This window comes from Babylonia areolata, chromosome 9 (genome assembly GCF_041734735.1).
Source record: "Babylonia areolata isolate BAREFJ2019XMU chromosome 9, ASM4173473v1, whole genome shotgun sequence".
In the NCBI taxonomy this organism is placed as follows: Eukaryota; Metazoa; Mollusca; class Gastropoda; order Neogastropoda; family Buccinidae; genus Babylonia; species Babylonia areolata.
In genome coordinates, this window is record NC_134884.1 from 47,998,715 (window position 1) to 48,014,300 (window position 15,586).

Consider the following 15,586-nt stretch of genomic DNA (forward strand, 5'->3'; position numbering starts at 1 on the left):
ATGGTCTGACTGGAAACGACACTATTTTGGAAATTCGTGTCAACCCTGACGTTGAGATCTGTCACCAACATGCCCTCTTGACATCTCCCAGCACTGGTAATGCACAGTTCATTCATATATCCAGTCAAATCAGCCACTTTAAACCATGTAAAAGTTCAAGTTGAGTCTTGCTTACTTCCCTTGATGTTAGGACTGTCAGACCATGTTGTGAATCTGGTCGGCAGTGGTGTGCGAAGAGAAGGAAGAGCGCAGAAAGAGCCAGAAATAGCTGACGTGTGACTGGTTCATGGAAATGAAGATTCGTAAAGGTATCAGAACGAGATGGGAGCAGGCGTTAACTTGTGAAATGTGTGTGGTGAGAACGTTTCCAAGTGGGGCGGTACACGAACCATTCGCAGTTAGCTGCACGCTGTCCGCGATTGGTCATACATACCCTACGTGGAAATATGACCAGATGAAATTGTCAGTGATGAGTTTCAAGTTGATGTAGGTGTCCAAGCGTTCCGACTGATCCATTTCCTCCCTCCTCCCTCCCCCTGCACCCTCCACCTCCATATACACACACACGCGCGCGCGCGCGCGCGCACGCACACACACTCACACACACGCGCGCGCGCGAGAGAGAGAGAGAGAGAGAGAGAGAGAGAGAGAATGTCAAGGCACTGGAGAAGTAAGAAGAAAAATAGTTTATTCACAACTCGTAGGACGGACTTTGGCGATCAGTATAATTTATTTTCCTTTTATTTTTTCGTTTGTGTTCTCGTTCCGTGCGGTGTGTGTGTGTGTGTGTGTGTGTGTGTGTTTGAGCTCGTGCGTGTGCATGTGAGGCCTCCTATCAAGCTTACACCTTACAAAGGCACAAGCACAGGGGAATATAGTATCTGCTTTCAGTGGTGTCACGATGACTCAGCGACAGCTGGGAGGCGGGGGTGGGGTGGCTGTCACGGCTGGGCAGTACCCGCGGCCATGTAGTCCTGCAGAATTCCGCTGCGGACGAAGTCGTCTCCTGCAACGTAAGAAAGGTGCAACGTCAGGTGAAAGAAACAGGAACAGCTTCAAGCACACCACTTCCCCGCACTGACAACTCTGTGGTGCTGCTTTCTTTTTAAGTCACATTTTTCTTGATCAAGATTAAAACCATAGCCATCAGATCTCAAGAACAAGGGGAAAACCTGCTAGGTCACGCCGCACCACTGCTTCCTGGGAGATGTCTGACCAGCAGTACAACCAAACGAGATCAGTTGGGCCGTGAGGGGAAATAAAATCAAATGAAACAGAACAAAATGAAAAAAAAAACAACTATGGAAAATACAATGAAAATAGAAACCAAATATACCCCCGACAGATCTGGAGGAAGCTGGTGATCTGTGTGGCTCTCCAGTCAAGGGAGAAGTAGAGAATACACTATTGCAAGGTGGATTATGTTTCATGCTGTGTCCATACGTGTCCGACATCAGTAATGAACATTTTGGATCAAGACTTACTTCATCCTCTTCAGTCTGGCTCTAGCGATTGTGGTCTTGTGTGGGCAAACTGATATCTTTCTGGGTCTTGTGTGGGTAAACAGATATCTTTCCAGGTCTTGGGTGGGCAAACTGATATCTTTCCAGGTCTTGTGTGGGCAAACTGATATCTTTCCGGGTCTTGTGTGGGCAAACTGATATCTTTCCAGGTCTTGTGTGGGCAAACTGATATCTTTCCAGGTCTTGGGTGGGCAAACTGATATCTTTCCAGGTCTTGGGTGGGCAAACAGATATCTTTCGAGGTCTTGGGTGGGCAGACTGATATCTTTCTGGGTCTTGTTTGGGCAAACAGATATCTTTCCAGGTCTTGGGTGGGCAAACTGATATCTTTCCGGGTCTTGTGTGGGCAAACTGATATCTTTCCAGGTCTTGTGTGGGCAAACTGGTATCTTTCGAGGTCTTGGGTGGGCAAACAGATATCTTTCGAGGTCTTGGGTGGGCAGACTGATATCTTTCCGGGTCTTGTGTGGGCAAACTGATATCTTTCTGGGTCTTGCTTGCTGTTTTCATCCTCTCTTCAACAGTTCTCCATGTGCCCAGTGGTCTGCCTCTCTTCCTTTTCCCTAGTGATGCCCATCTGAGAGCAGCATAAGGATGTCTGGTTTCCTTCATCCTCAGGACGTGGCCCAGCCACCACCAACGTCTCTGCTTCGTATCGTCCATGATATTGCTGATTCCTGTGCGGCGGCTAACTTCTTTGTCGGTGATACGCTGTTCCAGCTGAATTGTGAGATACATCCTTTGAAGCCTCTAAGATGGCTGTCAGTTTTCTTGTTCCTTCTCCAGGTTTCCGAGGAGTGTAGGAGGACTGTGAAGGGACGTGGGATTTGTAGATGTCCACTTTGGTGCTGGTCATTGAGACGGATGATATCCAGCTGTTCTTCAGTCTGTGCAAGACTGTCACGAGACCGATTGTGATGAAGATCTCCTTGTCGATGCTGCTGTCAGCTGGGATGTTACTGCCGAGATACTTCAGGTCCTGCACTTCCTCTGGCTCCACACCGTGTACGGTTTCTTCCTGTTCCTGTGGGTTCGAATCCCAGTCTCCCCCTTTCACCCAAGCTTGACTGGAAAATCAAACTGAGTGTATAGTCATTGGGATGAGACGATAAACTGAGGTCCCATGTGCAGCACTGACAAAGAACCCATGGCGACGAGAGTTGTCCTCCGGCAAAATTCTGAGGAAGAAATCAACTCTGATGGGTACACAGTTTTTTCTGCATGCACTCAAGGCCTGACTAACACTTATCCTGCTGGTTGCATAGCAGATTTGGTATAGTATATATGGATTTGCCCGAACGCAGCGACGCCTCCTTGATAAAGTAAAACAGAAACTGAAACTGAAACTGTGCTCTAGTTCTTGGTCTAAGGATACAACTGATATGCAGTTTCTTCTGCAGGCAGATACACACACGTATAGACAGACAACTAATGACAGAAACACACACACACACACACACACACACACACACACACACACACACACAAACAAACAAACAAACAAAGAAACAAGGGAGACACGACGCGGTGCCCACCTTTGAGGTCCAGCCTGTACACATCCTTGCCAGTGCACTTGAAGTCGGCCAGAATGTCTTGGAACATGGACCTCATGTCGTTCAGTGAGGACCTGGTGGCTCTGCTTGAATGTGCCAGCAGGTGGCTGACCATATTCTGTACCAAAGAATGATAATAAAAATGATTTAAAAAAATACTTTTTAAATTCATATTTACGGTACGTACATACATAGGAAAAAAGAGGAAAATCAAAACCTACACACATACTCATACACACACATACGTACACAAAATGAAACACACACACACAAATCATACAGTATCAATTGCACACACACAAAAGAGAGAGAAAATCTATATTTTAGGCATGGCAAAACTCTTGCAGTACATTTTCAGGACTTTTTTGTCATTAGTACACACACACACATACACACACACACACACACACACACACACATATATATATATATATACACAAGAAATAAAAAGCCACAAGTTTTGATATCTAGAATTTAGACAGCAATGAAAGCGAATCACGAAGCAGATAAAAAAAAAAAAAGAAAAAAAAAGGGGGGGCACTGTACTTTGGCGACATGCTGTTCCTTGGAAGAGCTGTCCGAATTTCACACAGAGAAATCAGTTGTGACAAAATGTAGCACAGCTGATACAATACAATACAATACAATACAATACAATACAGAGCAGTGCAGGACAATACAGTACAGTACAGTAGGTCCTTCAGTGCAGTGCAGTGCGGTGCATTATAGCACACTACACTACACCTTACTAGAGTACAGTACACTACAGTACAATACATTACAATACAGTACACTGCAGTGCAGGATAATATAGTACAGTATGTCCTTCAGTGCAGTGCGGTGTGGTGCGGTGCAGTACAGTACAGTACAGAACACTACACTACACTAGAGTACAGTCCACTACAGTACAATACATTAGAATACAGTACAGTACAGTGCAGAACAATACAGTACAGTACAGTAGTCCCTATAGTGCAGAGCAGTGCAGTGAAGTGCGGTACAGTACACGACACGACACGACACGATACTACACTACACTACACGACACTACACTCCAATACAATACAATACAATACAATGCAACGATCTTTCTACACATATCTTTTTAAGTCACAAGATGAGAATCCAATTCTCCCAGTGGGTGTCAACACACACCTCAGTCCTTTTCCGAGTGGTCGTGCTGAGAGCTCTGTTGGCGTACAGGTCGGCCAGCGGAGTGAAGTAACACGCGCTTCCAGACACTGTCAGCAACAGGTTCTGCAAACCACGGCGTGTCGTTGGAAACAGAATCATGTAGGACAACAGATAAATGAAAAATGATGTATTCACATTGCGCTGAATATTGTGCGAAGACAAATCAAAGCGCATTCACACAATTTTCACACGCATGTATACCACTGACCCAAAAGGGGTTGAGATCAAACTCACAAACTGGTGTAGACAAAAGGAAAGGGAAACTGGATGGAAAGCGAAGGGTCAGGAAGGGGGTGGGGGTGTGGGGGTTGGTTTATTTTGGGAAGAGGTAGGTGTTAATGCCATATTCTAAGGAGCCGTGTGCAGGGATTTGCCTGAGCCAACGGAAGGGATCGTTCGATATGTTCGGCCCTAACAGTGGAAGCCGACTGTGGATTGTTCGATCACCTGAGAACGGCGGAACACAGTGGGTTTGAAGCTGGCTGCAGAGGGCGAGATGGGCGTGGATGTGACGATGCGGTAGATTTGTTCGCGCAGTTATGACAGAGAGTGCTGATTTAAGTGGTTTTTTGTTTGTTTTTTGTTTTTGTTTTTTTTAATATGTGAGACAGGGAGCACGCATGTCGCTCTCCAAATAGCTTGGTGGTTATGCAGGAGGGAACATTGGAAGGTAGGTGTAGGAATGAGGGGTGGGAGGATTAGAGAGAGGTGCGTAGATAGGTAGATGGGCGATAGGGCGAGAAGGAACTTTGGGTAGAAGGTAGATAGAGGTAAGTCGATACGTGGACGTAGGTGAGGTGCGAATGTAGGTAGCGGTGCGAATGAAGGATGTTTTCCCTTTGTTTTCTGTTTGTGATGGCTTGTGTTTGGCAGTGTTGCCCGTCAGTCTCAACACAGATTTGTTTTGCGTGAAATTCGGGTTGCACTAGCCACGGACAGTGCGCCGACATTTTCCTTTTTTTCTGTCTGAGGGGGGATGTCTTGTTTGTTGGTTGGTTTTTGTATGTGTGTAAGTAGGTAAGTAAGTATGTATGTATGTATGTATGTTGGTAAATAGGTCAGTAGGTATGTTTGCTTGCTTGCTTATTGTTTTGTTTTGGTTTTTGACCGCTCAGATTACATCCAAAGAAGTTATCGGTATAACACATGGGCTTTCTCTTTACACTCAGTCATCACTACAAAGACAAAAGAAAAACAAAGCAAAATATATGCATAAGCAAACCATTGATATTTCAGCTAATGCAGCACACACAACACTTGTATTCATGCGCAAAGCATTTTTACAGCCAGAAGCAAAGGGTACATGTGCATGTGTGTGTGTGTGTGTGTGATGATAATTGCTGGGAGTGATGCATTCATTCAGGATTACTACAGATACGACTGTGGGAAGTGATACTGTTACAGGTGTCCACAGACTGTCTGATGTGTCCCATCGCTGTGCCTGCAGGAGCTGAAAACAAAATGTCCTGCAGCCTTTTATGGCCATCACTCCCCCTCCACTAGACCTTCAGTGGTGGTCTGGACGCTAGTCATTCGGATGAGACGATAAACCGAGGTCCCATGAGCAGCATGCACATAGCGCACGTAAAAGAACCCACGGCAACAAAAGGGTTGTTCCTGGCAAAATTCTGTAGAAAATCCAGTTCGATAGGAAAAACAAAACAAAACAAAACAAACAAAAAAACTGCACGCAGAAAAATACAAAAAATGTGTGGCGCTGTAGTGTAGCGACACGCTCTCCCTGGGGAGACCAGCCTGAATTTCACACAGAGAAATCTGTTGTGATAAAAAGAAATACAAATACAAATACAACATAGCTGTCATCATGCACGCCGTACAATGGCCTACAACTCACATAGGAGTGATGGTAAATGAATTCCAAGCCCGTTTCTGTCTGAATATCGTCCATGTCTGAAACGGCATCCGCTGGAAACTGAAGACAAAAAATAACTTTAATTTTTTTCAAACACAGAAAACGAAAATATAAAAACACGATCAGCTGTAATCTACTGGTTCAAATTTCAACAAGAGAAACAGTGTGAGACAGACAGACAGACAGACAGACAGACAGACAGAGAATGTCACTGGACACTGGAATTATTTATTGTCATTGCCAAGAAAGGTCTTTTAACAAGGGGGCAACAACATTAATTCACATATTTTAGCTTCAAAATAACAAAAAAAAACTATATTTGTATTCTCGACGATTCAGTCAGTTTAAACCAAGAAAATATCAATACTTGGAAAGTGTTCAACCACATCCTGGTTAAAACTCAAGGAAACGGAACTGAAGAAAAACAAAAATGTAATAATAACAAAATGACAAAATGAATGGGGACTGACTCCACCATCCACTCCAAACATATATCAAACCAGTACAGACTGCTCAGCACTGCACTCCAAACATATATCAAACCAATACAGACTGCTCAGCACTGCACTCCAAACATATATCAAACCAGTACAGACTGCTCAGCACTGCACTCCAAACATATATCAAACCAGTACAGACTGCTCAGCACTGCACTCAAGTAAGCAATGTTATTTTTCTGTTTTGTCCAAATAAAGCAGGAACTTCTGTACTGACTATTATCACGTGCCTTCTATGCTGTTAATACCATTCTGACTTATTTACCTTTGTCTCATCAGACAGACTGGAGGACAGACAGACAAACAGACAGACAGCCAGACAGATAGAGACAAAGACAGAGAAACCAAGAACGCACAGGACAGACAGGTGTACAGAAAGACAAACGCACGAACACACACACACACACACACACACACACACACACACACACACACACACACACACACACACGCATCGTTTTGACCATCGAGAACCCCACCAACACCGTCACAACCAACATCCTAATCACCACCACCTCCACCACCACCAACAACAACTTACCAGCATAAGAACACTCAGAAGACCGATCAAACAAAGATGGCCCATTTTTTCTACTGCTCAAGAGCGCAAACTGCATCAAATTCAGCAACACAGAACCAAAACGGTGTTGTAACAGAGACAAAACACACGGAGAGGTATGTTAGGAAGGTAGCAGCAAAGTTGCAAAGAAAGTCTCTCCCTCAATTTATATGTCATTCCTGTCCCCACCAAACCCCACCCACCCCTCACCGTCACCCCTAATGTAAACCCCTCCTCAATGTCTCCACCCCTGTCCCACTTTAAGCCCAGTACCCCTTCCCACCCCAACCCCATTCCCCTCTCGCTGCTGTCCTCCACCTCCCCCTCTCTCACCCCCTTCTGTGACCAGCCCTTTTCCACCCCATTACCAGTGGAAAAAAAGCACGTTCTTCTTACTCTCGTGCCAATGTGCTCGAGAGATGCTTTAATTATAATGGGTGTTGCCTTCATATTTTTCCTTTAATTGATTTTGCTCTTCTTCTTCTTCTTCTTTTTCTCCTCCTTCTCCTTCTTGTTTGTTTGCTTGTTTTGATTTTCTTCTCCTTTCTTTTTATTTTCTTTTTCTTTATCAAGGAAAGAAGAAATTTTCTTTACGCTGGTGATTGTAGAATTCTGGCTATACTATTGATTTTCACTTTGAATGTTATGGTTTTAAAATAGATAAATCAATAGATCGTTGGAGAGGAGAGGGGTGGGGGTGGGCTTGCATGATGAGGTGATGGAAACAGGATAGACAGAGGGTGGAATGACATTTAACTTCGGTCTTGATAGAGTTAAGAACAAACTGCCTACTCTTGTTACATATTTAGTTCCATATTTGTATTTTCATTCGTAGTTGTTGCTGCTGTTCTCGCTATTGATGCCGTTGTTGTTGTTGTTGTTGTTGCTGCTGTTCTCGCTATTGATGCCGTTGTTGTTGTTGTTGTTGTTGCTGCTGTTCTCGCTATTGATGCCGTTGTTGTTGTTGTTGTTGTTGTTGTTGTTGCTGCTGCCGTTCTCGCTATTGATGCCGTTGTTGTTGTTGTTGTTGTTGCTGCTGTTCTCGCTATTGATGCCGTTGTTGTTGTTGTTGTTCAGTTTGCAAATCAATCCAAGTTTAACAAGTGTCCTATCTGCCAAGATTTAAGAGAAAATAAAGTATGAAGCATAATGTTCTCCCTTTTATTTTGCACAGCGCTCCTGTGGTCGATGCTCCCAGCACGGAGAGTGATTCCCGAACACTTAAAACAAAGGGAGATAAGCAACGTGTGCAGAACAGTTGCAGATGGTATTAACTCATTCAGTACGGCCAGTCCTCTCTTCTCACTCTACACAGACCTCTCGGATGTCCAGTGGGTGTCTGAATGACCCAACCTTTAGCTTCCGTCGTCAGAATTGTGGTATTCTTTGTCAACATTCACGTCTTCAGTATAAGAGCCTTCCGCTTGCAATATTTTGATGATGGTAATTGGGGTGAAATGCTGTTAACGTCGTCTCTTTCGCCGTTCGTATGGAAAGAGTTAAAGGATGTTAAAGGCCCCATAACTTCTTACGGACATCTGGACATTTTGGAATAATGACACACATACATACACACACACGCGCGCGCGCAACGCGCAAACACACAAAAACATAGATTATACACACACACACACACACACACACACACACACACACACACACACACACACACACACACACACACACACACACACACATATATATATATATATATATATATATATATATATATATATATATATACACTCACACACACACTCACACACACACGCACACATACACACACAGACACACACACACACACACGCGCGCACGCATACACGCACATGTACACATATATACACACACGTGCGCACGCGCGCTCGCGTGCATATAATCATATGATGAAATATGTATGTCTACACACACACACGCGCGCACAGAGATTGAGGAAGGGAGAGGCAGTGAGGGAAAAGGGGTCGAGTGGAATGGAAGAAGGAATGCATGGTTTAACTCGTGAGAGCCACGTGCAACGAAGATGGCTCAGGGGTGGTGGTCAGTCGTGTTTTGATCATGGGTGTGAGTAGACGTGAATCTATTTTGTCTCCCCCCATCCCACCCCCCTCCCATACCCCTTACCCCGAAAAAAATTGTCCGCCTTCGTGTGTGTGTGTGTGTGTGTGTGTGTGTGTGTGTGTGAACTATTTGCTTGCTCTCTCTCTCTCTCTCTCTCTCTCTCTCTCTCTCTCTCTCTCTCGCTCGCTCGCTCGCTCTCTTTCTCCTCTCTCTGGCAGACAGACAGACAGAGAGACAGAAAGAGATTTGGGAACTGTGTAGAATCTGATATTGTTGTGATCTTTTGAATTTGGTCTTGTGGTGCTGTAGTTGCCGCTATTGTTGCTGTTGCTGTTGGTTTTTGCTTTCGTTTTTCCCAGTAATGATTGATAGGATCCAGGATGTTGACGAAGCGGCCATGGAGACCCATCCAAGGTTGGGGATGATGTTCACGTCTGTAGCCAACTCAACGCTCTCTCTTATGATGTAACAATGTAACACTGGCATCGCCCAGTGCCGGGAGACATACACACATCACACCTGGGTAAGCAGGAGCCTGCCACGAGCCGACAATTACCACAACGGTGGGGTTCGAATCCACTGATGCACTCCAACATTCCATAACCATAACCACTTCGCCACAGCGACTGGTGTCAGTACTATCTTAGGATCAAGCCGATGAATGGCAATAATAGGAGGAAGAAGAAGACGACGAAGAAGCAGAAGTCAAAATCATCACCATCATCACCATCACCATCACCAGCAGCATCGTGGCGATCATGTACACTTGCATCACGCGAACCCAGCGGCTCCATGCGCATTCACGAGTAACACATGCACGTGGGATGAATGAGGTTCAGGAGTATAGTTCAAAACGTTAAGGCATCAAACTCGCCAAAGATATCATCGTAAAATCAGCGCAACACCGCTCACAACTCACACACCTCTCCCACCTTACCCCCACCCCCCCTCTCCAACCCCATCACCCCTTCACCCCACCACCCCACACACGTGGACACACACGCGGGGAGACAAAGACTTCTGAATTAAGATCCAAGCTGTCCACCCGTCTGTTACAAAACGTGGTCAACTGACGGGACAGCGGGGACCACGGCTGAACAGAAGGAGTGTGAGATGGACCCCCTTCATCACACTTCCCCGCCCACAGACCCGCCGGCCATTTGGGTCTATTTTTAGCTTTCTATTTTTATCGCTTCAAGTCCAGCGTATCAGGGCCGAAAAGAGGAAGGTAGCAGAATGGTTAAGACGCTCATCTATCAAAAAGGAATAAAGGAAGAAGAACAACAACAACAAGCACAAGAACAAGAAGAAGAACAAGCACCAGAACAAAGAAGAACAAGCACCAGAACAAAGAAGAACAAGAAGAAATACAAGCACAAAACAAAAAGAACAAGCACCAGAACAAAGAAGAACGAAGAAGAACAAGCACAAAACAAGAAGAACAAGAACAAGAAGAACACGAAGAAGTGTGTAGCAACACTGCGGCACCCGCTCTCCCCAGTGAGATTTAACAAAAAAATATGCAGTGACAATACAATACAATACAACACAATACAATACAATGATATATACTGTTTATTCTGAAAAAGTTCGAAGCATCTTCCACACGGGGGCCACTTTTTCAGGAGTCACCGGCCCGCCTTCGCCATCACTTGTGTGTGTGATTAATATAGTTTCTAGACACATGGACTTTATCTGTCATCTAATCGGAGGGCTTTTTCTGGCCCCTGTGAGGACATTAATCCCTCCTTCATATCTCGCTCGTTCCCGTGTTGTCAGGCTTCACCCTGTCATTTCTTGTCATTTTGTTGTTGTTGTTGTTGTTGTCATCGTCGTCGTTGTTGTTGTCATCGTCGTTGTTGTTGTTGTCATCGTCGTTGTTGTTGTTGTCATCGTCGTTGTTGTTGTTGTCATCGTCGTTGTTGTTGTTGTCATCGTCGTCGTTGTTGTTGTCATCGTCGTTGTTGTTGTTGAAGCACCGTGACAAAATGAGGTGTTGGAGTTCAAATCGAGTCTTCATCAGCAAGCAGGGATCGATTCCCCGTGTTGGCAGTGTGTTGTGTCAGAGAGAAAGGCACCTCACTCCCACTGTCTTCACTCCACCCACATGTGAACGGGCGGCATTGACGGCCAAAGGAGGAGACTGGGCCCCGCCTACCCATGCCGAGCCCTGGACACAGCGGATAGGACTTCACTGCCTCAGCGGCCTTAAAGGGCTGTAGGATCTTTCACCTTGAACTTGTGTACATTTCCACCGTCTGTTAGAACAGCCAATATCTGTCTTAACGTCAAGAAAAGTCTTTCCGTTATCTCGTGGTCACTGTTCAAAATACTGTGCTTGCCACGGCAAACGCGTGTGTGTGTGTGTGTGTGTAGAAATAGTCCTGATATCCTATGGCGATGGTGAAACAGTGTGTTTGACAAGGTCATATATCTAGGGTGTGTTTTAGCGGCTGCATGTTTTCGTTATCATAAAAACAGCGTTTTATGTTTGGGAATACTTGTTCAGCCGATTCGTGGCAGCTCGTAATTGTTTGAACCATTTAATTTTGTCTGTCTGTCTGTCTCTGTCTCTATCACTCTGTCTGTCTCTCTTTATATTTTTCTCTCAAACAACACCTATACCAACAACAACAACCAAATAGAAAGGATGAAAAATAATAAAATTGTATAATGGTAATAGTAGGTAGTAGTTGCAGTACTAACAGCAGCAGCAGTAGCAGTATATTATTATTTTTTTATCATCATCATTATTATAGTGCTGGTGCTGCTGTTACTACTACTACTGGTGCTGCTGCTACTAGCACTGCTGCAATTTCTACTATTACTACTACTACTTACTGCCAGTCAATAAAATAGTTCAGAAAACAACAAGGAATGTTTGATAAATGGAGACAAAGGATGCTGCCCCTTCTCATGTATCGCCTTCAGCGTCCAGCGGGCACCATGGGGTACTGATTGAACACAACAGACTGAGTGTTGGTCATTTCAAGAGAGGGAAATAAGACATGACCAGTTTGAGAGTGCATGTCTTCCCTGCTCGTAGGCCGGCTTCTTTTGGTTATTTGTATTTATTCATTTATTTTTTTATATTATATTCTTATTTCTGTGTTTAATTACTTCAAGAGTTTCCAAGAATCTTTGGTATTCTTTACTATATATATATATATATATATATATATATATAGTGTGTGTGTGTGTGTGTGTGTGTGTGTGTGTGTGTTCGTTCTTTGGTTTAGCGTCTTTTCACTATTAGTGATATTAGTATATATGTGTGTGTGTGTGTGTGTGTGTGTGTGTGAGATACTGTGAAGCGGGTTGGGGTGTGAGGAAAGTCTCACCACAGTTTCACCTGCACGCTATGACGTAGCCACATGCGTCATCCCTTCGGCTTTGGGGAACAAACACTGCATTAGTCTTGGGGTTTGAAGGTAAACATCGCGTTAATCATTTCAGTCTGCCCCGCGTTATCAAGGCGGGTCGCGTGCATTACAAAGACATTCACCAGGAGGGAGGCACAGCCTGTCACGTCCCTCGTCTGGATTGAAAGCTGCCACGCCCCCTTCAGTCTGAGAGAGAGAGAGAGAGAGAGAGAGAGAGAGAGAAAGACAAGACGAAATCTTTATTATCGAGGGTATTAGATAAGCAAGTAACATGGTTTTTTACATGCAGTCCTCGCCCTAAAGAAGGAATAAAGCTAAAGCGAAAATGAGCAAAAAAAAAAAAAATTAAAACACATTCAAAGAGACAGACAGACAGACAGAGAGAAAGAGAAAGACAGACTGAGGGAGAAAGGCAAAGAGACAAGGACAGAAAAGTATTCACACTAAAAAAGTAAAATACATGCCGGCGACACCAACAGCCTGACAGACAGAGAAAGTAGAACCTCTTAGAAATGAAACACAATTCAGACATACAAAGACAGACTGACAGAGAAAGTAGAACCTCTTAGAAATGAAACACAATTCAGACATACAAAGACAGACTGACAGATTTGTAAGATCATATACCTGACCAGAACCATAGCTATCATAAACCATTTGTAAGATCATATACCTAACCAGAACCATAGCTATCATAAACCATTTGTAAGATCATATACCTAACCAGAACCATAGCTATCATAAACCATTTGTAAGATCATATACCTAACCAGAACCATAGCTATCATAAACCATTTGTAAGATCATATACCTAACCAGAACCATAGCTATCATAAACCATTTGTAAGATCATATACCTAACCAGAACCATAGCTATCATAAACCATTTGTAAGATCATATACCTAACCAGAACCATAGCTATCATAAACCATTTGTAAGATCATATACCTGACCAGAACCATAGCTATCATAAACCATTTGAAAGATCATATACCTGACCAGAACAATAGCTATCACAAACCATTTGTAAGATCATATACCTGACCAGAACCATAGCTATCATAAACCATTTGAAAGATCATATACCTGACCAGAACAATAGCTATCATAAACCATTTGTAAGATCATATACCTGACCAGAATCATAGCTATCATAAACCATTTGTAAAATCATATACCTAACCAGAACCATAGCTATCATAAACCATTTGTAAGATCATATACGTAACCAGAACCATAGCTATCATAAACCATTTGTAAAATATACCTAACCAGAACCATAGCTATCATAAACCATTTGTAAGATCATATACCTAACCAGAACCATAGCTATCATAAACCATTTGAAAGATCATATACCTGACCAGAACCATAGCTATCATAAACCATTTGAAAGATCATATACCTGACGAGAACCATAGCTATCATAAACCATTTGAAAGATCATATACCTGACCAGAACCATAGCTATCATAAACCATTTGTAAGATCATATACCTAACCAGAACCATAGCTATCATAAACCATTTGTAAGATCATATACCTGACCAGAACAATAGCTATCATAAACCATTTGTAAGATCATATACCTAGCGACAACTATAGCTATCATAAACCATTTGTAAGATCATATACCTAACCAGAACTATAGCTATCATAAACCATTTTTAAGATCACATGCTTGCGACAAAAGCTTCGTCATTATTTACACACATTAGCTGGGCAACTTTGCAACTTTATTCCACAACAAAACGAGTTGAACTGAGAGAACTGACGGCAGAATCAAACAAAAACATTTACGCACACATTCGGAACGTTCTTTGATGCTCGCAAGGTACTGAAAGATGCAAAGAACCCTAGAAGAAAAGAACGTAGAAAACTGTGAGCGAGATAATTGGATGTGATAGTGTAGCACCAAGCAGACAACGGATGCACGTCTGGAGGGAAATTGTGGATGAGGATTTTCTGTAACAGATCCATAGCTTCCCGATTTCTGGTTTTGCCTGGGACTGAGGAGGCAGTGACAGCGGCCCGAATCTGCTATAACAAACCCACCAAGACTTTCACACTGCCTTTCACCTTAAAGCCTGAACCGGACTATAAATGGCGGGCGATTTGAATCAAGCCAGTTTCTCACCAGAGTCTGACACTGTGACGTCGGTGAAGGTTTATTCAAAATAAAAGCCTAATAAAGCTACGGTTTGGCTTCATTTATGGCAGAGAGCGAGATTTGCCTAGCAGCTTCCAATCTAGACCTGAATTGACTTTGGAAAGTACAAAATGTGTCAGCTACACGTAATACAAAATTTGAATGCAGAGAAAAGGGGCGGAGCTAGAGCCGTTTGTGTTTGCGCTAGACGTGTCTGTCAGATAAAAATAGCACCAGCACGTGGTACTGTCCGGTGAGAATTGGAAAGCATGCAGACAGCCCCTCGACGTTGGCAACCGTAAACGACCACATTGTTTGTAAAACATGCAAACGGAGAGAAATATGACGATCTACTAACCTTTCTTGGACTGGAATGATCACATAAACAGCCGGCGAGTGACCTCCACAAAAACTGTGATTGACGCTCGTAACCCCCGGCGCCAGTCTGAAGTGAGAGTGCTGGAGAGGAAGCAGTTTCGGTTTTGGGAGCAGGTGTGGCAGGAGTACACGGATATCTTTCTCCGCTAACAGTGAGTCGGTCTTTGTTTTGCTTTCACCTCCCGCATGTTTACATTTCTACCGGACACGTGCTCGCGCTTTTTATAGATAAACTCCGCCCCTTTCCCTTTTATGGATAGGCTCTAGTGCGCATGCGCAACCGAAACCTTGCTCTCGGGAGTTAAGACTTTAAGGATGAACAGTGGGTGAGTGGTGAGCTTGTTACCAGTAACGTCTGCCTACAAACCGAGAGGATATGTGCGTGCGGGATCCAGTCCTACCCTTGCTAGAATTGTCTCCC

At 43.8% G+C, this 15,586-nt stretch overlaps 1 protein-coding gene across 1 annotated transcript; it reads right to left on the reverse strand.

The window, feature by feature from the left end:
* Positions 1 to 671: 671 nt before the first annotated feature.
* LOC143285899 (uncharacterized) lies at positions 672 to 7,326 on the reverse strand. The gene is made up of 5 exons (XM_076593348.1): positions 7,182 to 7,326; positions 6,126 to 6,203; positions 4,232 to 4,333; positions 3,059 to 3,194; positions 672 to 1,006 (listed from the first exon to the last, which is right to left on the reverse strand). The coding sequence occupies exons 1-5, from the start codon at positions 7,224 to 7,226 to the stop codon at positions 942 to 944; spliced, it is 426 nt and encodes a 141-aa protein (XP_076449463.1). The 5' UTR covers positions 7,227 to 7,326; the 3' UTR covers positions 672 to 941.
* Positions 7,327 to 15,586: the final 8,260 nt, after the last annotated feature.